The sequence below is a fragment of the Bombina bombina genome, chromosome 2 (assembly GCF_027579735.1).
Source record: "Bombina bombina isolate aBomBom1 chromosome 2, aBomBom1.pri, whole genome shotgun sequence".
NCBI classification, from domain to species: domain Eukaryota; kingdom Metazoa; phylum Chordata; class Amphibia; order Anura; family Bombinatoridae; genus Bombina; species Bombina bombina.
Window position 1 is genome coordinate 192,549,017 of NC_069500.1, and position 23,994 is coordinate 192,573,010.

Consider the following 23,994-nt stretch of genomic DNA (forward strand, 5'->3'; position numbering starts at 1 on the left):
AGTGACCTATTTATGACTGTCCCTAATTGGCCACAACAGAGAATGTAACCTAAGTTACAACATGGCAGCTCCCATAGTTTTATAGACACTAAAACTTTACACTTATTTTGTCAATATTCAAACAGCTAATGAAGCTTTAAAAAATAACATGTTATTCTCAGCTTAATCTTTCTCTTACATGGTGTATCCAGTCCACGGATTCATCCTTACTTGTGGGATATTCTCAATCCCTACAGGAAGTGGCAAAGAGAGCACACAGCAGAGCTGTCCATATAGCTCCCCTCAGGCTCCGCCCCCCAGTCATTCTCTTTGCCGCTCTAACAAGTAGCATCTCCACGGGAGGGTAAAGAGTATGTGGTGTTAGATTTGTAGTTTTTATTTCTTCAATCAAGAGTTTGTTATTTTAAAATAGTGCCGGTTTGTACTATTTACTCTGAGGCAGAAAATGATGAAGATTTCTGCTGAGAGGAAAAAGATTTTAGCATGTTATAACTAAAATCCATTGCTGTTCCCACACAGGACTGTTGAGTACCGGAGAACTTCAGTTGGGGGGAACAGTTTGCAGGCTTAACTGCTTAAGGTATGCTCAGTCACTTTTTTTCTAACAAGACTTGGTAATGCTAGAAGACTGACAGAAATCCCCATGTGGGAAGGTAAGCCATATTCTGAGACTCAGTATAGAAGGATGGCTTAGTTAAAAGGGCTTAAATCACTGGTGGACACTGTTATGGGGAAAATCGATTATTTTTTACTATAATCTGACATTTGCACAAGTGTTTATCATGTTTGGAACACTTTTTAGGGGTTTTATACGCCTGGCATAATTTTAGACACCTAATTTGGCTTAGGAAGGCCCCACAACTCCGGAGTGAAGAGGGAGGGGCCTAATTTTCGCGCCTCAGTTGCGCAGTTCTTTTGCAAGACAGCTTCATGCAGCTTCACATGTAGAGTCCAGAGATTGCAGGAGGACTACAGGGAGGCTTATTTTCGTTCCAAAACTAATCCCCAAGGAAGGTAGGGCCACAGCAGAGACTGTGGCATCGTGCTGTAGTGTGTTAAACCTGTGGCCAGCTTCAATTTGCTCCGGTTTGGGCAATAAGGGGTTAATTGGCTTGAAACTTGGTGTGCAATCTTTTCAAAGCATTAGGATCATATGGTGTAAATTTCATAAAGATCGGATGTTTTTTTGAGATTCGGTAAAAAAGTGTGTGCTTTTTATTATTTAAAGGCACAGTAACGTTTTTTCAAAAGTGTATTTTTCTGTATTTGAGTGCTATCTAAGTCTGTCTAACATGTCTGAGCCTACAGATAGACCTTGTTCCATGGCGGTACCCCCATTGCATTTGTGTTTAAAGTGTGCTAAGGTATCTAAACATTTTAATGACCATGCAGTGACTCTTAAAAATGTAGCCCAAGATGATTCTTTGACGGAAGGTAATGAGGATAGTCCTCCTTCCTCTCCCCATGTGTCAACACCAGTTACGCCCGCGCAAGCGTTGCCTAGTACCTCTAGCGCATTGTGCCCTATTACATTACAACAATTAGCAGCAGTCATGGATAATTCCCTTGCGGCATTTCTATCCAAACTGCCAGTTTTTCCAAAAAAGCGTGATAACTCAGTTTTAAGAACAGAGGATGAGCAATCAGAAGCTTTGGATGATTTATCTGTTGTACCCTCACGACACTCTGAAGTGGCAGTGAGGGATGGTCTGTCAGAGGGAGAAATTTCTGACACAGGAAAAGTTTCTCAGCGGGCAGATTCAGATTCCTTAGCGTTTAAATTTAAGCTGGAACACCTCCGCATCCTGCTTAAGGAGGTTTTAGCTACGCTGGATTATTGTGACCCCATGGTGGTCCCAGAAAAATTGTGTAAAATGGACAGGTTTTTAGAGGTCCCTGTATACACTGATGCGTTTCCGATCCCGAAGAGGGTGGCGGATATTGTGACTAGGGAGTGGGAGAGACCAGGTGTACCTTTTGTTCCCCCTCCTATCTTTAAGAAAATGTTCCCCATAAATGACCCCAGGCGGGACGCGTGGCAGACGGTCCCTAAGGTAGAGGGAGCAGTTTCAACACTTGCTAAGCGTACAACTATACCAATAGAAGACAGTTGTGCTTTTAAAGATCCTATGGATAAAAAATTGGAAGGTTTGCTGAAGAAAATGTTTGTTCAGCAAGGTTTCCTTCTTCAGCCAATTGCCTGCATTATTCCTGTAACTACTGCAGCGACTTTTTGGTTTGAGGCGCTGGAGGAGTCGCTCCAGAGGGAGACTTCATATGACGAAGTCATGGATAGAATTCATGCCCTAAAGCTGGCGAATTCTTTTATCACAGATGCCGCTTTACAATTAGCTAAGTTAGCGGCGAAAAATTCTGGTTTTGCCATTATGGCGCGGAGAGCGCTTTGGCTCAAATCATGGTCGGCTGACGTGTCGTCCAAGACAAAATTACTAAATATTCCTTTCAAGGGAAAAACCCTTTTTGGTCCCGAGTTAAAAGAAATTATCGCGGATATCACTGGGGGGAAGGGCCATGCCCTCCCGCAGGATAGACCGTTTAAGGCCAAAAACAAGGCTAATTTTCGCTCCTTTCGCAACTTCAGGAGCGGACCTGCTTCAGCCTCTGCTGCCGCAAAGCAAGAGGGTAACGCTTCACAGCCCAAAGCAACCTGGAAACCCTTGCAGGGCTGGAATAAGGGTAAACAGGCCAAGAAGCCTGCGCCTGCTACCAAGACAACATGAAGGGGTAGCACCCGATCCGGGACCGGATCTAGTAGGGGGCAGACTTTCTCTCTTTGCTCAGGCTTGGGCAAGAGATGTTCCAGATCCCTGGGCATTAGAAATTGTGGCTCAGGGGTATCTTCTAGAATTCAAGGACTCTCCCCCAAGGGGAAGGTTCCACATTTCTCGTTTGTCTTCAGACCAGACAAAGAAACAGGCGTTCTTACGCTGTGTAGAAGATCTTTTAAAGATGGGAGTGATTCACCCAGTTCCAATTGCAGAACAAGGACTGGGATTTTACTCAAACCTGTTTGTAGTTCCCAAAAAGGAGGGAACTTTCAGGCCAATCCTGGATCTAAAAATTCTAAACAAGTTCCTCAGAGTTCCATCTTTCAAAATGGAAACCATTCGGACAATCTTGCCGATGATCCAGGAAGGTCAATATATGACTACCGTGGATCTAAAGGATGCGTACCTACATATTCCTATCCACAAAGATCATCATCAGTTCCTAAGGTTCGCCTTTCTGGACACGCATTACCAGTTCGTGGCCCTTCCTTTCGGGTTGGCCACCGCTCCCAGAATTTTCACAAAGGTGCTAGGGTCCCTTCTAGCGGTTCTAAGACCGCAGGGCATCGCAGTAGCTCCTTACCTAGACGACATCTTAATTCAGGCGTCGTCTTTCCACAGAGCCAAGGCTCATATGGACATTGTTCTGGCCTTTCTAAGGTCTCACAGGTGGAAGGTGAACGTCGAAAAAAGTTCTCTGTCCCCGCTCACAAGGGTTCCCTTCCTGGGAACACTAATAGACTCGGTAGAAATGAAAATCTTTCTGACAGAGGTCAGGAAGTCAAAACTTTTAAATACTTGCCGAGTTCTTCATTCCATTCCTCTGCCTTCTGTGGCTCAGTGCATGGAGGTAATTGGTTTAATGGTTGCGGCAATGGACATAGTCCCTTTTGCCCGAATTCATCTAAGACCACTGCAACTGTGCATGCTCAAGCAGTGGAATGGGGATTATGCAGATTTGTCTCCTCAAATACAAATGGACCAGAAAACCAGAGACTCTCTTCTCTGGTGGTTGTCTCAGGATCACCTGTCTCAGGGAATGAGTTTCCGCAGACCGGAGTGGATCATTGTCATGACCGATGCCAGTCTGTTAGGCTGGGGTGTGGTCTGGGACTCCCTGAAAGCTCAGGGTCTATGGTCTCGGGAAGAATCTCTTCTCCCGATAAACATTTTGGAACTGAGAGCGATATTCAATACGCTCCAGGCATGGCCTCAACTAGCGGAGGCCAAATTCATCAGATTTCAGTCGGACAACATCACGACTGTAGCGTACATCAATCATCAGGGAGGAACAAAGAGTTCCCTAGCGATGAAGGAAGTAACCAAGATCATCAAATGGGCAGAGGATCACTCCTGCCATCTATCTGCAATTCACATCCCAGGAGTAGACAACTGGGCGGCGGATTTTCTGAGTCGTCAGACTTTCCATCCGGGGGAGTGGGAACTCCACCCGGAGGTTTTTGCTCAGCTGACCCAGCTATGGGGCATTCCAGAATTGGATCTGATGGCGTCCCGTCAGAACACCAAACTTCCCCTTTACGGATCTAGATCCAGGGATCCCAAGGCGGCATTGATAGATGCTTTAGTAGCGCCTTGGTCATTCAGTCTAGCTTATGTCTTTCCACCGTTTCCTCTTCTCCCTCGGCTAGTAGCCAGAATCAAACAGGAGAAGGCTTCGGTAATTCTGATAGCGCCTGCGTGGCCACGCAGGACTTGGTATGCAGACCTAGTGGACATGTCATCGGCTCCACCATGGAAACTGCCATCGAGGCAGGATCTTCTAATTCAAGGTCCATTCAAGCATCCAAATCTAGTTTCTCTGCAACTGACTGCTTGGAGATTGAACGCTTAATTCTAGCTAAGCGTGGGTTCTCTGAATCAGTTATAGATACTCTGATCCAGGCCAGAAAGCCTGTCACCAGGAAAATTTACCATAAGATATGGCGGAAATATCTTTGTTGGTGTGAATCCAAGGGTTACTCGTGGAGTAAGGTTTGGATTCCAAGGATATTGTCTTTTCTCCAAGAAGGATTGGAGAAAGGTTTGTCAGCTAGTTCCTTAAGGGACAGATATCTGCTCTGTCTATCCTGTTACACAAGCGTCTGGCAGCTGTACCAGACGTTCAGGCGTTTGCACAGGCCCTAGTTAGAATCAAGCCTGTTTACAAACCTGTGGCTCCTCCATGGAGTCTAAATTTAGTTCTTTCAGTTCTTCAAGGGTTTCCGTTTGAACCTTTGCATTCCATAGATATTAAGTTATTATCTTGGAAAGTTTTGTTTTTGGTAGCTATTTCTTCTGCTCGAAGAGTTTCTGAATTGTCTGCTTTGCAGTGTAATTCACCCTATCTGGTGTTCCATGCAGATAAGGTTGTTTTGCGTACCAAACCTGGTTTCCTTCCAAAAGTGGTTTCTAATAAGAATATTAACCAGGAAATTATTGTTCCTTCTCTGTGCCCTAATCCAGTTTCTAAGACGGAACGACTGTTACACAATCTTGATGTGGTTCGTGCTTTAAAATTCTATTTAAAGGCAACTAAAGATTTCAGACAAACATCATCTTTGTTTGTTGTCTATTCTGGTAAGAGGAGAGGTCAGAAAGCGACTGCTACCTCTCTTTCCTTCTGGCTGAAAAGCATCATCCGATTGGCTTATGAGACCGCTGGACAGCAGCCTCCTGAACGAATTACAGCTCATTCCACTAGAGCTGTGGCTTCCACATGGGCTTTCAAGAATGAGGCTTCTGTTGAACAGATTTGTAAGGCAGCGACTTGGTCTTCACTGCATACATTTGCCAAATTTTACAAATTCGATACTTTTGCTTCTTCGGAGGCTATTTTTGGGAGCAAGGTTTTCCAAGCAGTGGTGCCTTCCGTTTAGGTTACCTGACTTGTTCCCTCCCTTCATCCGTGTCCTAAAGCTTTGGTATTGGTATCCCACAAGTAAGGATGAATCCGTGGACTGGATACACCATGTAAGAGAAAACAGAATTTATGCTTACCTGATAAATTACTTTCTCTTACGGTGTATCCAGTCCACGGCCCGCCCTGGCAATTAAGTCAGGTTCAAATTTAATTTTGTAAAACTACAGTCACCACTGCACCCTATGGTTTCTCCTTTTTCTCCTAACCGTCGGTTGAATGACTGGGGGGGGCGGAGTCTGAGGGGAGCTATATGGACAGCTCTGCTGTGTGCTCTCTTTGCTACTTCCTGTAGGGATTGAGAATATCCCACAAGTAAGGATGAATCTGTGGACTGGATACACCGTAAGAGAAAGTAATTTATCAGGTAAGCATAAATTCTGTTTTTCTTCAAATGCATCATTCCATCTACCATTTATTTAGTGTTTAATGTTCCTTTAAGACCCATGTTTTGAAATATTTTGAGTTTGCTAAGAAGAAGCAGACAGGTAAAAAATAAGTGAAGATGTTTGTGAGCGAATTGGCAGCAGATGTTTTTGGATGTTGTAGTCCCAGTTATTGTTATTAGTATCTGCAGTGGTTTTCCTGTAGCATGTGTGTAATATCAATAGCACTCCACTTGTAATCTAGGCCTATATGTTTGTGTGCGTCTCTCTCTCTCTCGCTCTCTGTCAATGGAGATACTTTTTATCAACCGCTGAGTGAAAATATTTTTGTTGACTAATATTCGACTAGATTACGAGTTTTGCGGTATGAGTGAAAAAGCAGCGTTAAGGCTCATAACGCTGCTTTTTCACTACCTTTAACTCTGCTTTTTCACTACCGCTGGTATTACGAGTCTTGCAGGTTTAGGGGCATCGCACACTTTTTTGGCCTTAACGCAAATTAACTTACACAATTTGCGTAAAGTGTTTTTTCAATGGGACTTCCACAGCGCCGGTATTACGAGTCTGCCTGGGAGGCCAAAAGTGAGCGGTACACCCTATACCGCCAAGATCAATACTGTAAACTCAAAGTCAGTAGTTATGAGTTTTACGCTACAAAGCTGTTACATAAAACTCATAACTAAAGTGCTAAAAAGTACACTAACACCCATAAACTACCTATTAACCCCTAAACCGAGGCCCTCCCGCATTGCAAACACTAAAATAAATTTTTAAACCCCTAATCTGTCGCTCCGGACATCGCTGCCACTATAATAAACATATTAACCCCTAAACCGCCGCACTCCCGCCTCGCAAACACTAGTTAAATATTATTAACCCCTAATCTGCTGTCCCTAACATCGTTGCAACCTACATTACAGTTATTAACCCCTAATTTGTTGGCGCTCTACAAATACCTGATAATAATAATAATAATTTGGCGTCCCCAACGTTGTCGCCACTATACTAAAGTTATTAACCCCTAAACCTAAGTCTAACCCTAACACCCCCTAACTTAAATATAATTAAAATAAATCTAAATAAAGGATTGAGCTCGCATTCTATTGGCTGATTGGATCAGCCAATAGGATTGAAGCTCAATCCTATTGGCTGATTGCATCAGCTAATAGGATTTTTTCACCTTTAATTCCGATTGGCTGATAGAATTCTATCAGCCAATCGGAATTCAAGGGACGCCATCTTGAATGACGTCACTTAAAGGAACCTTCATTCTGGAAGAAGACTTTGATGGAATAGGATGCTCTGCACCGGATGGATGAAGATAGAAGATGCAGTCTGGATGACCGTCTAGAGGACCACTTCTGCCGACTTGGATGAAGACTTCTCCCGGCTTCGTTGAGGACTTCTTGCCACTTGGATGAAGACTTTTCCCGGCTTCGTTGAGGATGGATGTCCGGTCTTCAAAACTGTAAGTGGATCTTCGGGGGTTAGTGTTAGGTTTTTTTAAGGGTTTATTGGGTGGGTTTTATTTTTAGATTAGGGTTTGGGCAATTGAAAAAGAGCTAAATGCCCTTTTAAGGGCAATGCCCATACAAATGCCCTTTTCAGGGCAATAGGGAGCTAAGGTTTTTTTAATTAGGATTTTATTTGGGGGGTTGGTTGTGTGGGTGGTGGGTTTTACTGTTGGGGGTTGTTTGTATTTTTTTTTACAGGTAAAAGAGCTGATTTCTTTGGGGCAATGCCCCACAAAAGGCCCTTTTAAGGGCTATTGGTAGTTTAGTTTAGGCTAGGTTTTTTTTTTTATTTTGGGGGGGCTATTAGATTAGGTGTAATTAGTTTAAATATCTGATAATGTCTTTTTTATTTTGTGTAATTGTATTTAATTTAGGTAATTTATTTAATTGTAGTGTAAGGTTAGGTTTTATTTTAAGACAGGTTAGGTTTTATTTTACAGGTAAATTTGTATTTATTTTAGCTAGGTAGTTAGTAAATAGTTAATAACTATTTAGTAACTATTCTACCTAGTTAAAATAAATACAAACTTAGCTGTAAAATAAAAATAAAACCTAAGCTAGCTACAGTGTAACTATTAGTTATATTGTAGCTAGCTTAGGTTTTATTTTATAGGTAAGTATTTAGTTTTAAATAGGAATTATTTAGTTATTAATAGTAGGTTTTATTTAGATTTATTTTAATTATATTTAAGTTAGAGGGTGTTAGGGTTAGGGTTAGACTTAGGTTTAAGGGTTAATAAATTTAGGATAGTGGCGGCGACGTTGGGGGCGGCAGATATGGGCTTAATAAATGTAGGTAGGTGGCGGCGATGTTAGGGACAGCAGATTAGGGGTTAATAATATTTAACTAGTGTTTGCGATGCGGGAGTGCGGCGGTTTAGGGGTTAATATGTTTATTATAGTGGCAGCGATGTCCAGAGCGGCAGATTAGGGGTTAATAAGTATAATGTAGGTGTCGGCGATGTCGGGGGCGGCATATTAGGGGTTAATAAATATAATGTAGGTGTCAGCGATGTCGGGGGCGGCAGATTAGGGGTTAATAAGTGTAAGATTAGGGGTATTTAGACTCGGGGTTCATGTTAGGGTGTTAGGTGTAAACATAAATTTTGTTTATGCTGCTTTTTTTCAGCCGGCTCTCCCCATTGATGTCTATGGGGAAATCGCGCACGAGCACGTAAAACTAGTTCACCGCAGCTTTCAGCAGCGCTGGTATTGGAGTGCGGTATGGAGCTCAATTTTGCTATGCGCTCACTTCTTGCCTGTTAACGCCGAGTTTTTATAAACCTGTAATACCAGTGTTGTAGGAAAGTGAGCGGTGAGAATAATGTGCAAGTTAGCACCGCACCCCTCATAACGCAAAACTTGTAATCTAGCCGATAGATTGTCAAGCTCAGCCATAGTGAATGGTTATAGTACTTATGATAGCAGCGGCTAATTAGTAATGCATAAATCATATAAATGAAGCAAGTGGATGTTGTATTTAAAGCATTACAGGGACTTGAACAAATCAGTGATTAAAGGGATACTAAACCCAATTTTTTAATTTAAGGATTCAGATAGAGCATGCACTTATAAGCAACTTCTAATTTACTTCTATTAACAATTTTTCTTCATTCTCTTGCTATCTGTATTTAAAAAGCAGGAACGTAAAGGTTAGGAGACGGACGATTTTTGGTTCAGACCTGGGTTATGCTTACTTATTGGTTGGCTAAATGTAGCCACCAATAAGCAAGCGCTATCAAGGGTGCAGAACCTAAATTGGGCCAGATTATAAGCTTTACATTCCTGCATATAAATAAAGATACCAAGAAAATGAAGACAAATTGATAAGAGGAGTAAATTAGAAAGTTGCTTAAAATTGCATGCTCTATCTGAATCATTAAAGAAAAAAATGGGTTTAGTATCCCCTTAAGGTCACTACACTATTACCAGGGATAGGCAAGGTGTCCGTGACTAGCACTTGCAGTGTCCGCCACAACCTTAGTATATCTTTTCTTTCTGATGAAATAATAGAAAGAAACAAAAATATGTAGTGCCAATAAAGTTAGTGGCTCAAGTGACTGCTAGCGATATTGGGTGATAAGTTATGGAATTAATAAAGCCTGAGTGAAATACTGGATGTGTATCTGCATCTGTATAATAACACCCAGCTCTATACAAAGACACAGTAGTGACACTGGCACATGCGTATAGCCAGACAAGGGCTGATTATAGGGTCAGTGGTATCTGCATCTGAATAATAACACCCTGCGCTATATAATGACACAGTAGTGACACTGGCACATGGGTATAGCCAGACAAGGGCTGATTATAGGGTCAGTGGTATCTGCATCAGTATAATAACACCCAGCTCTATATAATGATACAGTAGTGACACTGGCACATGCGTATAGCCAGACAAGGGCTGATTATAGGGTCAGTGGTATCTGCATCTGTATAATAACACCCAGCACTATATAAATGACACAGTAGTGACACTGGCACATGCGTATAGCCAGACAAGGGCCGATTATAGGGTCAGTGGTATCTGCATCAGTATAATAACACCCAACATTATATAATGATACAGTAGTGACACTGGCACATGCGTATAGCCAGAGGAGGGCTGGTTATAGGATCAGTGGTATCTGCATCAGTATAAAAACACCCAGCATTATATAATGATACAGTAGTGACACTGGCACATGTGTATAGCCAGACAAGGGCTGGTTATAGGGTCAGTGGTATCTGCATCTGTATAATAACACCCAGCTCTATATAATGATACAGTAGTGACACTGGCACATGCATATAGCCAGACAAGGGCTGATTATAGGGTCAGTGGTATCTGCATCTGTAACACCCAGCTCTATACAAAGACACAGTAGTGACACTGGCACATGCGTATAGCCAGACAAGGGCTGATTATAGGGTCAGTGGTATCTGCATCTGTATAATAACACCCAGCATTATATAATGATACAGTAGTGACACTGGCACATGGGTATAGCCAGACAAGGGCTGGTTATAGGGTCAGTGGTATCTGCATCTGTATAATAACACCCAGCTCTATACAAAGACACAGTAGTGGCACTGGCTCATGGGTATAGCAAGACAAGGCCTGGTTATAGGGTCAGTGGTATCTGCATCAGTATAATAACACCCAGCACTATATAATGACACAGTAGTGACACAGGTACATGCGTATAGCCAGAGGAGGGTTGGTTATAGGGTCAGTGGTATCTGCATAAGTATAATAACACCCAGCACTATATAATGACACAGCGGTGACACTGGCACATGGGTATAGCCAGAGGAGGGCTGGTTATAGGATAAGTGGTATCTGCAGTAGTATAATAACACCCAGCACTATATAATAACACAGTAGTGACATTGGCACATGGGTATAGCCAGAGGAGGACTGGTTATAGGATCCGTGGTATCTGCATCAGTATAATAACACCTAGTGCTATATAATGACACAGTAGTGACACTGGCTCATGGGTAAAGCCAGAGGAGGGCTGGTTATAGGGTCAGTGATATCTGCATCAGTATAATAACACCCAGTACTATATAATGACACAGTAGTGACATTGGCTCATGGGTATAGCCAGAGGAGTGCTGGTTATAGGATCAGTGGTATCTGCATCAGTATAATAACACCCAGCATTATAAAATGACACCGTAGTGACACTGGCACATGGGTATAGCCAGAGGAGGGCTGGTTATAGAATCAGTGCACTGTTATTTCTGGTAGTTAGGGGTTAAAATACCCTTTTTTAATATTGTGAGTGTCTATGTTGGTGTTCATGGTTAACTTACCTGGATACTACTATTTAATTAACCTAGGTATGTCGTTTGTTTATCTGCTTAAAACAATTCTTGAAACAATTTTCCTTTAATCATTTGGCTGTCATAAAGGACTATGTAGAGTGTTGATTCCTCTTTTTCAGCGAGAGGTTAAAACAAGTGTTGTGCACTGTAAAACAGATCAATCTGACTATCTAGCTCCTCTAATTCTATATCCTATTAGTTTACTACTAATTCATCCCTCAGTGAAAAAAGAGATCTGCACCACTGTAGTTTATGGCACATTCAATTTAACAAGCAGAGATGTTTTGTACACAATAAAATTCATACATCTAAGGTTGCCAGATAATTGGCAACTAGTAGGTGACCTGGGTGTCATTCAGATCTCAGAATAAACCCATGGCTGTTTGCATCCTTTCATTATATGCATAAATTAGTTCGCTGATGAGACATGGTCCTACATCCCAGTTATTTGCTGGGCTGGAAATTCTCACTGCTCCTGGCCTAGTAAACAATTACAGGGGACTAGTAACAAATTAAATTTTTTCCTGTCTTTTCCGTTGAAGAGATTAGTGCTTATTTTTCTCCTGACCCTTGACTTTGTACACTCTGCCAGTTATATACATGCATCTAACCTCATATATGATCCCATGACCCTGCAATAATATTCCTGCTGAGACTTAGGGCCCTGCATCCTTTGCCAGTTGTATGTATAAATTAGACCTCTGTTATAAACATGCATCTGACCTCACTTAAAGGGCCACTAAACCCAAAATATTTCTTTCATGATTCAGACAGAGAATACAAATTTAAACAACATTACAATTTACTTCTGATATTTATATTGCTTTATTTTTTAGATATCCTTATTTAAAGAAAAAGCAATGCACATGGGTGAGCCAATCACATGAGGCTTCTATGTGCAGCAACTAATCAGCAGCTACTAAGCATATCTAGATATGCTTTTCAGCAAAAAATATCAAGAGAATAAAACAAATGAGATAATAGAAGTAAATTAGAAAGATGTTTAAAATTGCATTCTCTTTCTAAATCATGAAAGAAAAAATGTGGGTTTCATGTCCCTTTAAGACCTCATGACCCTACACCCTTTGTTATGTTATGTATATGAACTTAGATTTTATTTTATGTAATCTTAGATTTTGTATTTAAATTAAATCTTAGGTTTTATTTTGTATGTAATGTTAGGATTTTTTATTTTAATTTTAGATTAGGATTTTTAATTTTGGTATTTTAATTAATTTATTAGTTTAATAGTCTTTATTTGATGTAAACGGGTTCATTTAGGGGGTGTTAGGTTAGGGGGCTTAGTGATTAGATTAATACTTTGGGTTGTGGGAGGATGGCGGTTTAGTGGTTAGTCAGTTAAATAGGTACTTTGCGTTGTGGGGGGAAGGCGGATTAGGGGTTAATAGTTTAAATAGATTGCGTTGTAAGGGGATGGCGGATTAGGGCTTAATACATTTTTTCCTTCTTAATATGGCCACCAGGAGGAGGCATAGACACCCCAGCCAAAGGCTTAAATACCTCCCCCACTTCCTCATAACCCCAGTCATTCTTTGCCTTTTGTCACAGGAGGTTGGCAGAGAAGTGTCAGAAGATTTCACAGTAGTCTCTTATGGAGGATAGTACTCTTCGAAATGAGACTGGAGTTTTAAGTAGTTCTGTCAGGCTCTCAGTGAGAGCATGGATGAAAGTTAGAGTCTGGAGATGCAGGGAGAGTCTTTCTGCGAAACCATCCCGACTCATATTAACAGCTCCATAAGAAATCAGCGTTGACGAGTTTCGCTGCCTGCTTTCTTCTCTCAAGTCCATGTCAGAAGCGATGCTACTATCTGTCACACTTGAAGGGCCATGTTACTGTTCCACGGCATAGATTCTGGTAAGATCTTTCATTTTTTTATACGTGTATGATAACGCAAGAAGACAGGGTCAGTCTTTTTATGCTTTTATGTGTGAGATGTTATGGGCTCATAGTCTGTTATGGAATATACAGGTTTCACTTTCACTTTGAGAGCTGTTAAGCTTACAAGTTTGACACCTTTTTTCTCATAGCAGAGACAGTCCTGCATTGCACAGTTTTCATTCCCTCTTTCCTGACCGGGTGTTTATCAGAGAGGAGTCATAAATCTCCATACTGTCTGGGTCATAGGAGGTGGGGAATGCCCCAGCCATTGGGGTATAAGGGTGCCGTTTTTGTGAATAAAATAAGATTGTTTTATTTTCTATAGTTCTCCGCTTATTTCACTAGCGACAGAGGATTCTGTTACTTTAGAGGGTACTCCCTCTATTCCTGTTTATATTGTGAGGAGGCCTTAGATCTGCCCTCTAAATTATGTTCCATATGCCTTGATAATCTGATAATATCAAACATGTTTGATACCACTGAGCCCTCCACCTCTAAAGAGTTGTCATCCAGTGAGGTGTGTACCCTACATTCTTCTCTCTCTACACATGCAGTCTCCCGTAGCATTGCTGATCCTCCATCTGGAGGGGGCCTTTTTTTCACCAGACGTCACTGTGCAGTTTAGACGGCGGTGTCTGCTGCCTTTAATGCTTTACCTCCCCCTGCCAAGAGCAAGCAAAAGGTTACAATTTGCACTCCTTCCCAGAGTACATCAGATAATTTATTGGATTTAACTGATACGGTTATCTGAGGATGAAGTTCTTTCTGAGACTTCAGAGTATGAACATTCTGGGTCGGAGTCTGCTGCCTCTAAACCTCCGGTTGCAGAGGAACCAGACTTTAGTTTTAGGAATTTGCGCTTTCTTCTAAAGGAAGGTTCCAGAGGCCAAATTGCCTGATGAACCTTTGATTCCTAAATTGGATAGAGTTTGAGGACAGGGTGGTACCTTATCCTTCCCTGCTCCTGTTAGACGGCGAATATTATTAAGAATGAATGGGACAGGATTGATTTCCTTTTTCCCCTCTTCGCCCCTTTAACAAATTGTTCCCAGTCCTGGACTCTCTATGAAGTTGTGAGGTTCCATCCCTAAAAGAGATGGCGCTATCTTCGCCCTTGCTAAACGCACTACTATCCCGCTTGAGGATAGTTCTTCGTTTTAGGAGCCGATGGATAAAAGATGGAAACTCTGTTAAGAAAGATGTTTCAACATGCGGGATATTTGTTTTTCAACCGGTGGCGGCTGTTGCTGTGGTTGCTGGAGTAGTTACCTATTGGTGCGATTCCTTACGGGATTGAGGTTGCTAATTCTTTTATCTGTGATGCTAATATGAAGATTATTCGTCTGAATGCTACGGCTTCAGATTTTTCTGTTCAGACCCATCGGGCTCTGGCTGAAGTCATGATCTGCAGATACGACTTCTAAGTCTAGTCTTCTTTCCCTCCCCTTTCAGGGAATGATTTTGTTTGGTCCAGGCCTGGACTAAATTATCTCCACGTTCACAGGGGGCAAGGGTGCCCTCCTACCGCAAGAGATTATGAACTAGTCTAAGGGACAATTTTAGTTCTTTTCGTTCTGATAAAGCCCATGTCAGCAGTCCTCCGCTAGGCCAGAGCAAAACAAGAGCTCTTGGAAGCCGGCTCAGTCCTGGAATAAATCCAAGCAGAGCAAGAAGCCCGCCGAGTTGGTATGAATGCGCGGTCCCCGGTCCTCTTCTGGATCATGTGTGGGAAAAACTGTTGCTTTGTTCAGGGACGTGCAGGATCCATCGGTCTTGGAGGTCATAGCTCAGGGTTACAAGATAGGTTTCAAGTCTCAGCCACCCAGGGACAGATTCCTCCTCTCAAGCCTGTCTTCCTGACCAGAAAAGATGGAAGCCTTTCTAGGGTGCATACGGGATTTGTCCTCTTAGGAGTTATTGTCCCAGTGCCTATCGCAGAGAGAGGTTTGGCATACTATTTAAACCTTTTCGTGGTCCCATAGAAGGAGGGAATTTTCCGTCCGATTCTGGACCTAAAGTGCTTAAACGAGTTTTTATATGTCCCGTCGTTCAAGATGGAGACAATAAAGTACATTCTTCCCCTCGTTTGAGAAGGGCAGTTCAGGACCATGATAGTTCTGAAGGATGCTCCCTTCACTTACCACTCCTCAAGGACCACTTCCAGTTCCTAAGGTTTGCGTTCCTGGACCAGCACTTCCAGTTTATTGCACTTCCGTTGGGTCTAGCTACAGCTCCAAGAAATTTTTTGAAGAGTGGACCATTCGGAATCTCTCCTCTGTCTTCTTCGATCCCATGGATGGAAGATAAATAGAGAGAGTTCTTTTGTGTCAAGTACCAGGACAGAATTCATGGGTACTATATTAGAACCAGAGACGTTGCAAGCTAGCTTCAACATGTCTTGCTTTCCAGACCTTAAGGCCATCTGTGGCTTGGTGTATGAAGGTGATTGGTCTCATGGTGTCCAGCATAGACATCATTCCTTTGCCAGGTTTCACCTCAGACTGTTGCAACTGCACATGCTGAAGCAGTGGAACGGCGATTATCGGATCTGTCTCAACAGATTTCTCTGGACCTCCTATTGAATGAACCGCTCTCTTAAGTTTTTGTCAGGATCACTTGTCCTGAGGGACGTCCGTCTTAAGACCATCCTGGGTGATTGTGACTACAGTTGCGAGCCTGTCAGGATGGGTCGCTGTTTGGGGTGTACCAGGAAGGCACAGGGCCTTTAGACTCAGGAGGAAAACTCCCTCCTGATCTCATTTTGGATCTTCAGGCAATATTCAATGCTCTAAAGGCTTGGCCTATTCTGGGTTTGTCCCAGTTCATCAGATTACAATCAGACAATATAACCTCGTTGTCTTACATATACCATCAGGGGGGAACGAGAAGCTCCCTAGCTATGAGGGAAAAATCTTGGATTCTGGAGTTGACTGAGACCCACGTTTGTTTGCTGTCAGCGATCCACATTCCGGTGTGGACAACTGGGAAGCGGTTTCCCTCAGCAGATAATCCTTTCATCCGGGGGAATGGTCTCTCCATCCCGGGTGTTTGCGGAGATTTGCAAGAGGAGGATCTTATGAAGTCTCAATACCAAGCTACCCAGATATGGGTCGAGGTACAGGGATCCTCAGGCAGAGCTAACAGATGCATTAGCGGTGCCTTGGAGGTTCAATCTTTATCTTTCCGTCCGTTGCCACTGCTCCTATTGTAGTGGCTCGAATCAAGCAGGCGTCAGTGATTCTGATTGCTCCATCTTTGCGGATCTAGTGGGGATGTCATCATCTCCTCCGTGGAAGTTACCTTGTCGCAGGGATCTGTTGACCAAGGTCTCTTTGTTCATCAATGTCTAGATTATCTGAGGCTGACTGCGTGGAGATTGACCGCTTAGTCCTAGCCAAGAGAGGGTTTTCTGAGAGAGTTATTTTTACTCTCATTGGAGCTCGTAAGGTGGTTGCTCGTCGCATCTATCATAAGTTGTGGAGGACCTACTTATTCTGTTCTCCGAGATGAACTGGAAAAGGGCTTTTCTGCAAGTCCCCTGGCTCTCTCCTTCAGACACTGCTTCCTCTGCTGCACTGTCACATGGGGGTCTCCACTTCAGCCACACTCCTAGGTCTGACAATAGACAAGGAGGTGGTGTTGGTATTTTACTTTCCTCTCATTGCACCTTTCAACAAATACAGCCCTTCTATTCCCTTACATTTTCTTAATTTGAAACACACATGATTCGCTTATTCTCTCCCCTCTCTATACGCGTTGCAGTCATATACCACCCCCTGGCTCACTTTGCCGCCTGGCTACCTTACTTCCTTTCCACGGATACCCCTGCCCTCATTCTCAGTTACTTCAACCTCCCTGTTGATAATCCCACTGCCTCCTCTGCAAAACAACTTCTGCAACTCACTTCCTCTTTAGGCCTGTTACAATGGACTGACTCTCCCACTCACAAAGATGGTCACTTTCTTGATCTGATTTTCAGTTATCGATGCACTATCTCAAACTTCACAAACTCACCTTTTCCTCTTTCTGACCATCTCCTCCTCACTTGTACCATCACCTCCCTCCCTACAACTCTCCCTCCTTCTACCCCTCACACTAAACTTCACAGAAGAATCAAGTCATTAGATCAGCAACAGCTCGCTGGCTCTCTCGAACCTCTTCTCTCTTCCATCCCCTCCTTTTCCTGTCCTGATGAATCCATCTGCCACTATAACTGCACCCTTACATCGGTCCTTGATAACCTGGCCCCACCTACCATAACTCGGAAAACATACACTCATCCTCAGCCCTGGCATACTCCTCTGACACGGTACCTACGCAGATGTACACATACTGCTGAGCGACACTGGAGGAAAGTTCTGCTGACTTTCTTCACTTTAAGTTCATCTTGAACGCTTACTATTCTGCCCTTAATCTATATAAGCAAAATTACTTCTCCACTCTTATATCTACTCTTTCTTCAAACCCAAAACGTCTGTTCTCCACATTCAATAATCTTCTCCACCCACCCCCACCTCCCACCACAAATTTTCTCTTAGCCCAAGATTTTGCCAGCTACTTCAAATAACAAAATCGACTCCATCAGAAATAAAATCAGCTCTCAACATACTATCGGTCTCCCTCCCCCTCAAAAGCTCACAATCATCCAAAACCCACATAGCCATCAATTTAGCTCTTTTGCCCCTGTTACAGAGGATGAAGTTTCTGCCCTTATACTATCCTCTCGCCTCACTACCTGTCCCCTCGACCCTATCCCCTCACCAATACTCCCCTTCCTCTCTTCTACCCTTACCCCTATAGTCACACACATCTTCAACCTCTCCCTCAGCACTGGTATAGTTCCCACATCTCTTAAGCATGCATTAGTCACACCTATCCTCAAAAAACCTTCTCTCGATCCAACCTCCCCATCCAACTACCGCCCTTGTTCCCTGCTACCTCTTGCTTCAAAGCTTCTTGAAAAGCTAGTATATGCACGCCTATCCCATTTCCTCCTTGATCCACTGCAATCTGGATTTCGCCCCCTTCACTCAACAGAGACAGCAATTGTTAAGATTACCAACGACCTACTTACAGCAAAATCAAAAGGCCACTTCTCTCTACTTATCCTCCTTGATCTGTCTGCAGCCTTTGATACTGTCGAACCACCCTCTTTTGCTGCATACCCTCCAATCCTTCGGCATCTGTGACACAGCTCTCCCTTGGTTCTCTTCCTATCTGTCTAACCGTACCTTTAGTGTAGCCTTCTCTGGGGCATCCTCTGTCCTGTTACCTCTTTCTGTTGGGGTACGGCAAGGCTCTGTCCTCGGTCCCTTTCTCTTCTCAATCTACACGTCCTCCTCACTAGGTTCCTTAATAAAGTCCCACGGGTTTCATTATCATTTGTATGCCGACGATACCCAAATCTACCTCTCTGCACCACAACTATCTCCTTCCTTGCTAACCCGTGTCACTAACTGTCTCTCTCATATCTCATCTTGGATGTCCTCTCACTACCTCAAGCTAAATCTCTCCAAAACTGAGCTCCTTATTTTCACCCCTTCTTCCAAAATCTCCACCACCCATGTCTCTATAACTGTTGATAACTCCATCATTACCCCAACCTCACATGCTCGATGTCTTGGGGTCACACTGGACTAAAATCTTTATTTCACTCCTCACATTCAGTCCTTGGCTAAAGCCTGCCGCTTCCACCTTAAAGACATTGCTAAAATTAGACATTTCCTTATACAAGATTTTAATCCACTCTCTCATCCTTTCCCGCCTCGACTACTGCAACTCTATCCTCTCTGGTCTCCCTAGCTCCCGCCTAGCTCCTTTACAATCCATAATGAATGCCTCTGCCAGGCTCATCTTCCTTGCACGTCGCTCTTCATCTGCCGCACCTCTCTGCCAATCCCTTCACTGGCTTCCTCTTGCCTCCAGGATTAAACACAAAATTCTCACTCTGACACACAAAGCCCTCAATTGCACTGCTACCCCCTACATCTCAGACCTTATCTCCAGATACTCTCCCTCCCGTCCCCTTCACTCCGCTCATGATCTCCTACTCTCCTCCTCTCTTGTTACCTCCTCACATTCCCGTCTACAAGATTACTCCAGATTGGCTCCCATCTTATGGAACTCTCTGCCTCGCTCCACACTAATCTCCCCTAGTTTTAAAAGCTTCTAGTGCTCACTGAAGACTCTACTATTCAGGGACGCTTACAACCTACACTAACCTTCCTATTTCCACTGCTAAACCCTCCCCTTAAAACCTCATAACCTATGAGCCAAGCTGTTTGTAGTTCACCTTCATAAGAGCCGACTACAACAGTGCAACTCTTGAAAGGACCCTATCTCCACATTTGATCCCTGTAATCGTTTTTATATACCACCTATGTTCAAAGCGCTGCAGAACCTGTTGCCGCTCTACAAATACCTGATAATAATAATAATAAATGTTTTGAGATGGTGGTAAGAGTATAGCTAAAAATATTGGTGTGTGTTTAGTTGGTTCACTCTAATATGCATTCTGATTTTACTGTTTGCATGTAGAATGGAATCTAAAGAACAGATTGTGGAAAACTTTAAGGAGCTGATTCAACAACTAGCAGAAGAAAAAGAAGAGGTGTCCATGATACAACTTCAAGAGGGAATTCCTACAAAACCAGGAGAACATGTGTCAGAAGAAAATTCAGATGTCATCAAAATAGCAGAGGAGGATGTAGAGCAAAGACAGGTAGCATTAATGACAGTAAATTAATTTCACAGAGTAAAAAAAACTCTTTCCATGTATCACCTCTTATTATACTATTTTTTGGGGTTCTTCAGCTGAAGGTCTCATGACTCATTCACAGACTGGATTTGAAGCATATCTTCTTTAAGATTACAAAGGTTCACCCCATTATGTTTAATGGTCGTTCAACTTATTTTATGAGTTCACAGATGTTTAAAGTTTGGACGTTTTAAATTAATCCATAGAGCGCCATTTATCAAGTGGCAGAGGCAGCTTGGAAGTGCAGGCTAGCTAACAAGTAGCTGTCCTAATAAAATAACCCGGAGTGTTTATCACTTTTGTTGTCTTTAGTAGTATCTTACATTATGTATCAGTAGTGTTCACTGATATACAGTATAAAGTTGAGATATATGTCATTAATAGAGGTTGAAACTGTATCTTTAAAAACTGCATTGCATTACAGGTTACAGAAGTGGAGCCAGTAAATGGTGACATAGCTGATGACCTCTTACAGCCAATGGTTCATGCAGAAAAAATCACAGAAGAAGTTTTGGATGCAGAATCCAATTTAGAACCTGGAGATACTGATGAGAAATCACTTACCACACTTGTTTCAGTTAATATGGACCTGGAAAAATCATTTGAAGACTCATTTGCTGAGCCGGTAAAATAATCCTTTTAATTTGAATTTCTATGTAATTACCTCATGCCTGTTTTTATCTAACAAAAATCTTATTACGACCCCTTTTTTCCACATCATCACTTTTGCTAAAACGCCACTTAAAGGGCCAGTAAACCCACCAAATAATGTTATATAATTATGCACATAGTGCAGAATTATATAACTTTGCCAAGTGCCAACTTTCTTAAGCAAAGGAAAGAGGAGATATTTACCTACGAAAATTATTTTTACAGACCGCCGCTCCTGGCTCTACTGAGCGGCTCTGTTTTTTCCCTAAGCGCATCAGGTACGCAATCTAGTCACAGCCGGCATGATTGCGTCATTTAACTAAATGTAGCTCGCTCCCGCTATCAGACCAGAGCAGGAGAGAGAGCTACATTTAGTTTAATGGCGCGATCGGGCTGACTGTGACTAGACAGCATGCCCGATGCGCTCAGTAGAGCAAGGAGCGGTGGTCTGTACAAATAATTTTTGTAGGTAAATATCTCTTCTTTCCTTTTCTTTAGAAAGCTGGCGCTAGGCAAATGTTATATAATTCTGCACTATGTGCAGAATTATATAACATTATTTGGTGGGTTTACTGGCCCTTTAATTGGGATGATGGTAGAATCAGGGAGATGTTATTTTTTTTCTGTTTAATTTTATTTAGATGTATTTCAATTTACATTTGTTAAATCTACATTCATATCGTAAAGCTAGGCAGACATTTTCTTCATAAATGGAAAAGAGTCCACAGCTGCATTCATTACTTTTGTGAAATAAGAACCTGGCCACCAGGAGGAGGCAAAGACACCCCAGCCAAAGGCTTAAATGCTCCTTCCATTTCCCTTATCCCCCAGTCATTCTTTGCCTTTCATCCCAGAAGGTTGGCAGAGAAGTGTCAGAATTTTGTTTTCGTCTCTTATGGAGGGTAGTACTCTTCGACATGGGACGGTGTCAGGGTGCCAGGAATCAGACTGAGACGAGAAGGGCAAAAATAATCACACCTTTATTAATAGCAAAAAAATAATAAAAAAAGTCCACAAGTCAAATAACATGCCAGGAGTCAAAACCAGAGCTGGTAGTCAGACGAGCCGAGTCAGGAGCCAAAGCAAGTAGTCAGACGAGCTGGAATCAGGAAGAAGGAGAACTGCAGAGTCAGGAACAAGCCAGGGATCAGGAACCAGGAGGGACGTTAGACAGCCAGGTAATACACAGGAAAAGGAACTCACACAAACAGGTCTGAGACAACGCAAGGCTACAGGAGGTCATGTGCAGTTCCCTGTGGGTGTAACTGTTCCTGAGTGTTGTGCCTTTCCTTACAGGCTGGCTCGCCTTCGTGTTCTACTCAGACACGTTTTTGAGCTGTTTGGGGACCCTATCCTTCTCGGTTATGGGACTCATCAGTCTCCTCCTTCGAATGGCTCACCTCGTTAGACATCGGGGGATGAAGTAATCTCCTTTAAGTCTTGTTATCAAGATCCTTTCTAGTTTCTCCAACATTGGTGTGTCCGGTCCACGTGTCATCCATAACTTGTGGGAATATTCTCCTCCCCAACAGGAAATGGCAAAGAGCACAGCAAAAGCTGTCCATATAGTCCCTCCCAGGCTCCGCCCCCCCCCCAGTCATTCTCTTTGCCGCTCTGAACAAGTAGCATCTCCACGGAGATGGTGAAGAGTATGTGGTGTTTAAAATGTAAAGAGACAGTAACGGTTTTGTTTTAAAACGGTTTTTGTACTTTATTGACAAGTTTAAGCCTGTTTAACATGTCTGTGCCTTCAGATAGACTATGTTGTGTATGTATGGAAGCCAAAGTGTCTCCCCCTTCAAATATGTGTGATAATTGTGCCATAGCGTCCAAACAAAGTAAGGACAGTACTGCCACAGATAGTAAAGTTGCCCAAGATGATTCATCAGATGAAGGGAGTAGACATAGTTCTACATCATCTCCCTCTGTGTCTACACCAGTTTTGCCCACGCAAGAGACCCCTAGTACTTCTAGCGCGCCAATGCTTGTTACTATGCAACAATTGACGGCAGTAATGGATAACTCCATAGCAAATATTTTATCCAAAATGCCTGCATTTCAGAGAAAGCGCGATTGCTCTGTTTTAAACACTGTAGAGCAGGAGGGCGCTGATGATAATTGCTCTGTCATACCCTCACACCAATCTGAAGGGGCTATGAGGGAGGTTTTGTCAGATGGGGAAATTTCTGATTCAGGAAGAATTTCTAAGCAGGCAGAACCTGATGTTGTGACATTTAAATTTAAATTAGAGCATCTCCGCGCACTGCTTAAGGAGGTGCTATCTACTCTGGATGATTGTGACAACCTGGTCATCCCAGAAAAATTGTGCAAGATGGACAAGTTCCTAGAGGTCCCAGTGCACCCCAACGCTTTTCCAATACCCAAGCGGGTGGCGGACATAGTGAATAAGGAGTGGGAGAAGCCTGGCATACCTTTTGTCCCTCCTCCTATATTTAAGAAATTATTTCCTATGGTCGACCCCAGAAAGGACTTATGGCAAACAGTCCCTAAGGTCGAGGGGGCGGTTTCTACACTAGCCAAACGCACGACCATTCCTATTGAGGACAATTGTGCTTTCAAAGATCCTATGGATAAAAAATTTGAGGGTTTGCTTAAAAAGATTTTTGTACAGCAAGGTTACCTCCTTCAACCTATTTCGTGTATTATTCCTGTCACTACAGCAGCGTGGTTCTGGTTAGAAGAACTAGAAAAATCGCTCAGTAGAGAGACTCCGTATGTGGAGGTTATGGACAGAATTCACGCACTTAAGTTAGCTAATTCCTTTATTTTAGATGCCGCTTTGCGGTTAGCGAGATTAGTGGCGAAAAATTCAGGGTTTGCAATTGTGGCGCGCAGAGCGCTCTGGCTAAAGACTTGGTCGGCGGATGTATCTTCCAAGACAAAATTGCTTAATATCCCTTTCAAAGGTAAGACCCTCTTTGGGCCAGAATTGAAAGAGATTATTTCAGACATCACTGGGGGTAAGGGCCATGCCCTCCCACAAGATAGGCCTTTTAAGGCTAAGAATAAGTCCAATTTTCGTTCCTTTCGCAATTTCAGGAACGGACCGGCCTCCAACTCTGCAACCTCTAGACAAGAGGGTAACGTTTCCCAGACTAAACCAGCTTGGAAACCGATGCAAGGCTGGAACAAGGGTAAGCAGGCCAAGAAACCTGCTGCTGCTACCAAGACAGCATGAAGGGGTAGCCCCCGATCCGGGACCGGATCTAGTAGGGGGTAGACTCTCTCTCTTTGCTCAGGCTTGGG

The 23,994-nt window shown here is 42.9% G+C and overlaps 1 protein-coding gene across 5 annotated transcripts in view; it reads left to right on the forward strand.

Annotated features, from left to right (window-relative positions):
• Positions 1-23,994, forward strand: part of FAM169A (family with sequence similarity 169 member A) — a 329,491-nt gene that overhangs the window by 260,476 nt on the left and 45,021 nt on the right. For all 5 annotated transcript variants that reach the window (XR_008400610.1, XM_053701406.1, XM_053701407.1 and 2 more), the window contains exons 11-12: positions 19,857-20,040; positions 20,501-20,701. Coding sequence is in view for 4 of the 5 variants with exons in the window: in XM_053701406.1 (XP_053557381.1) it covers positions 19,857-20,040; positions 20,501-20,701 (385 nt within the window). In the remaining variant the exon portion in view is untranslated. The remainder of the gene's footprint in view (positions 1-19,856; positions 20,041-20,500; positions 20,702-23,994) is intronic.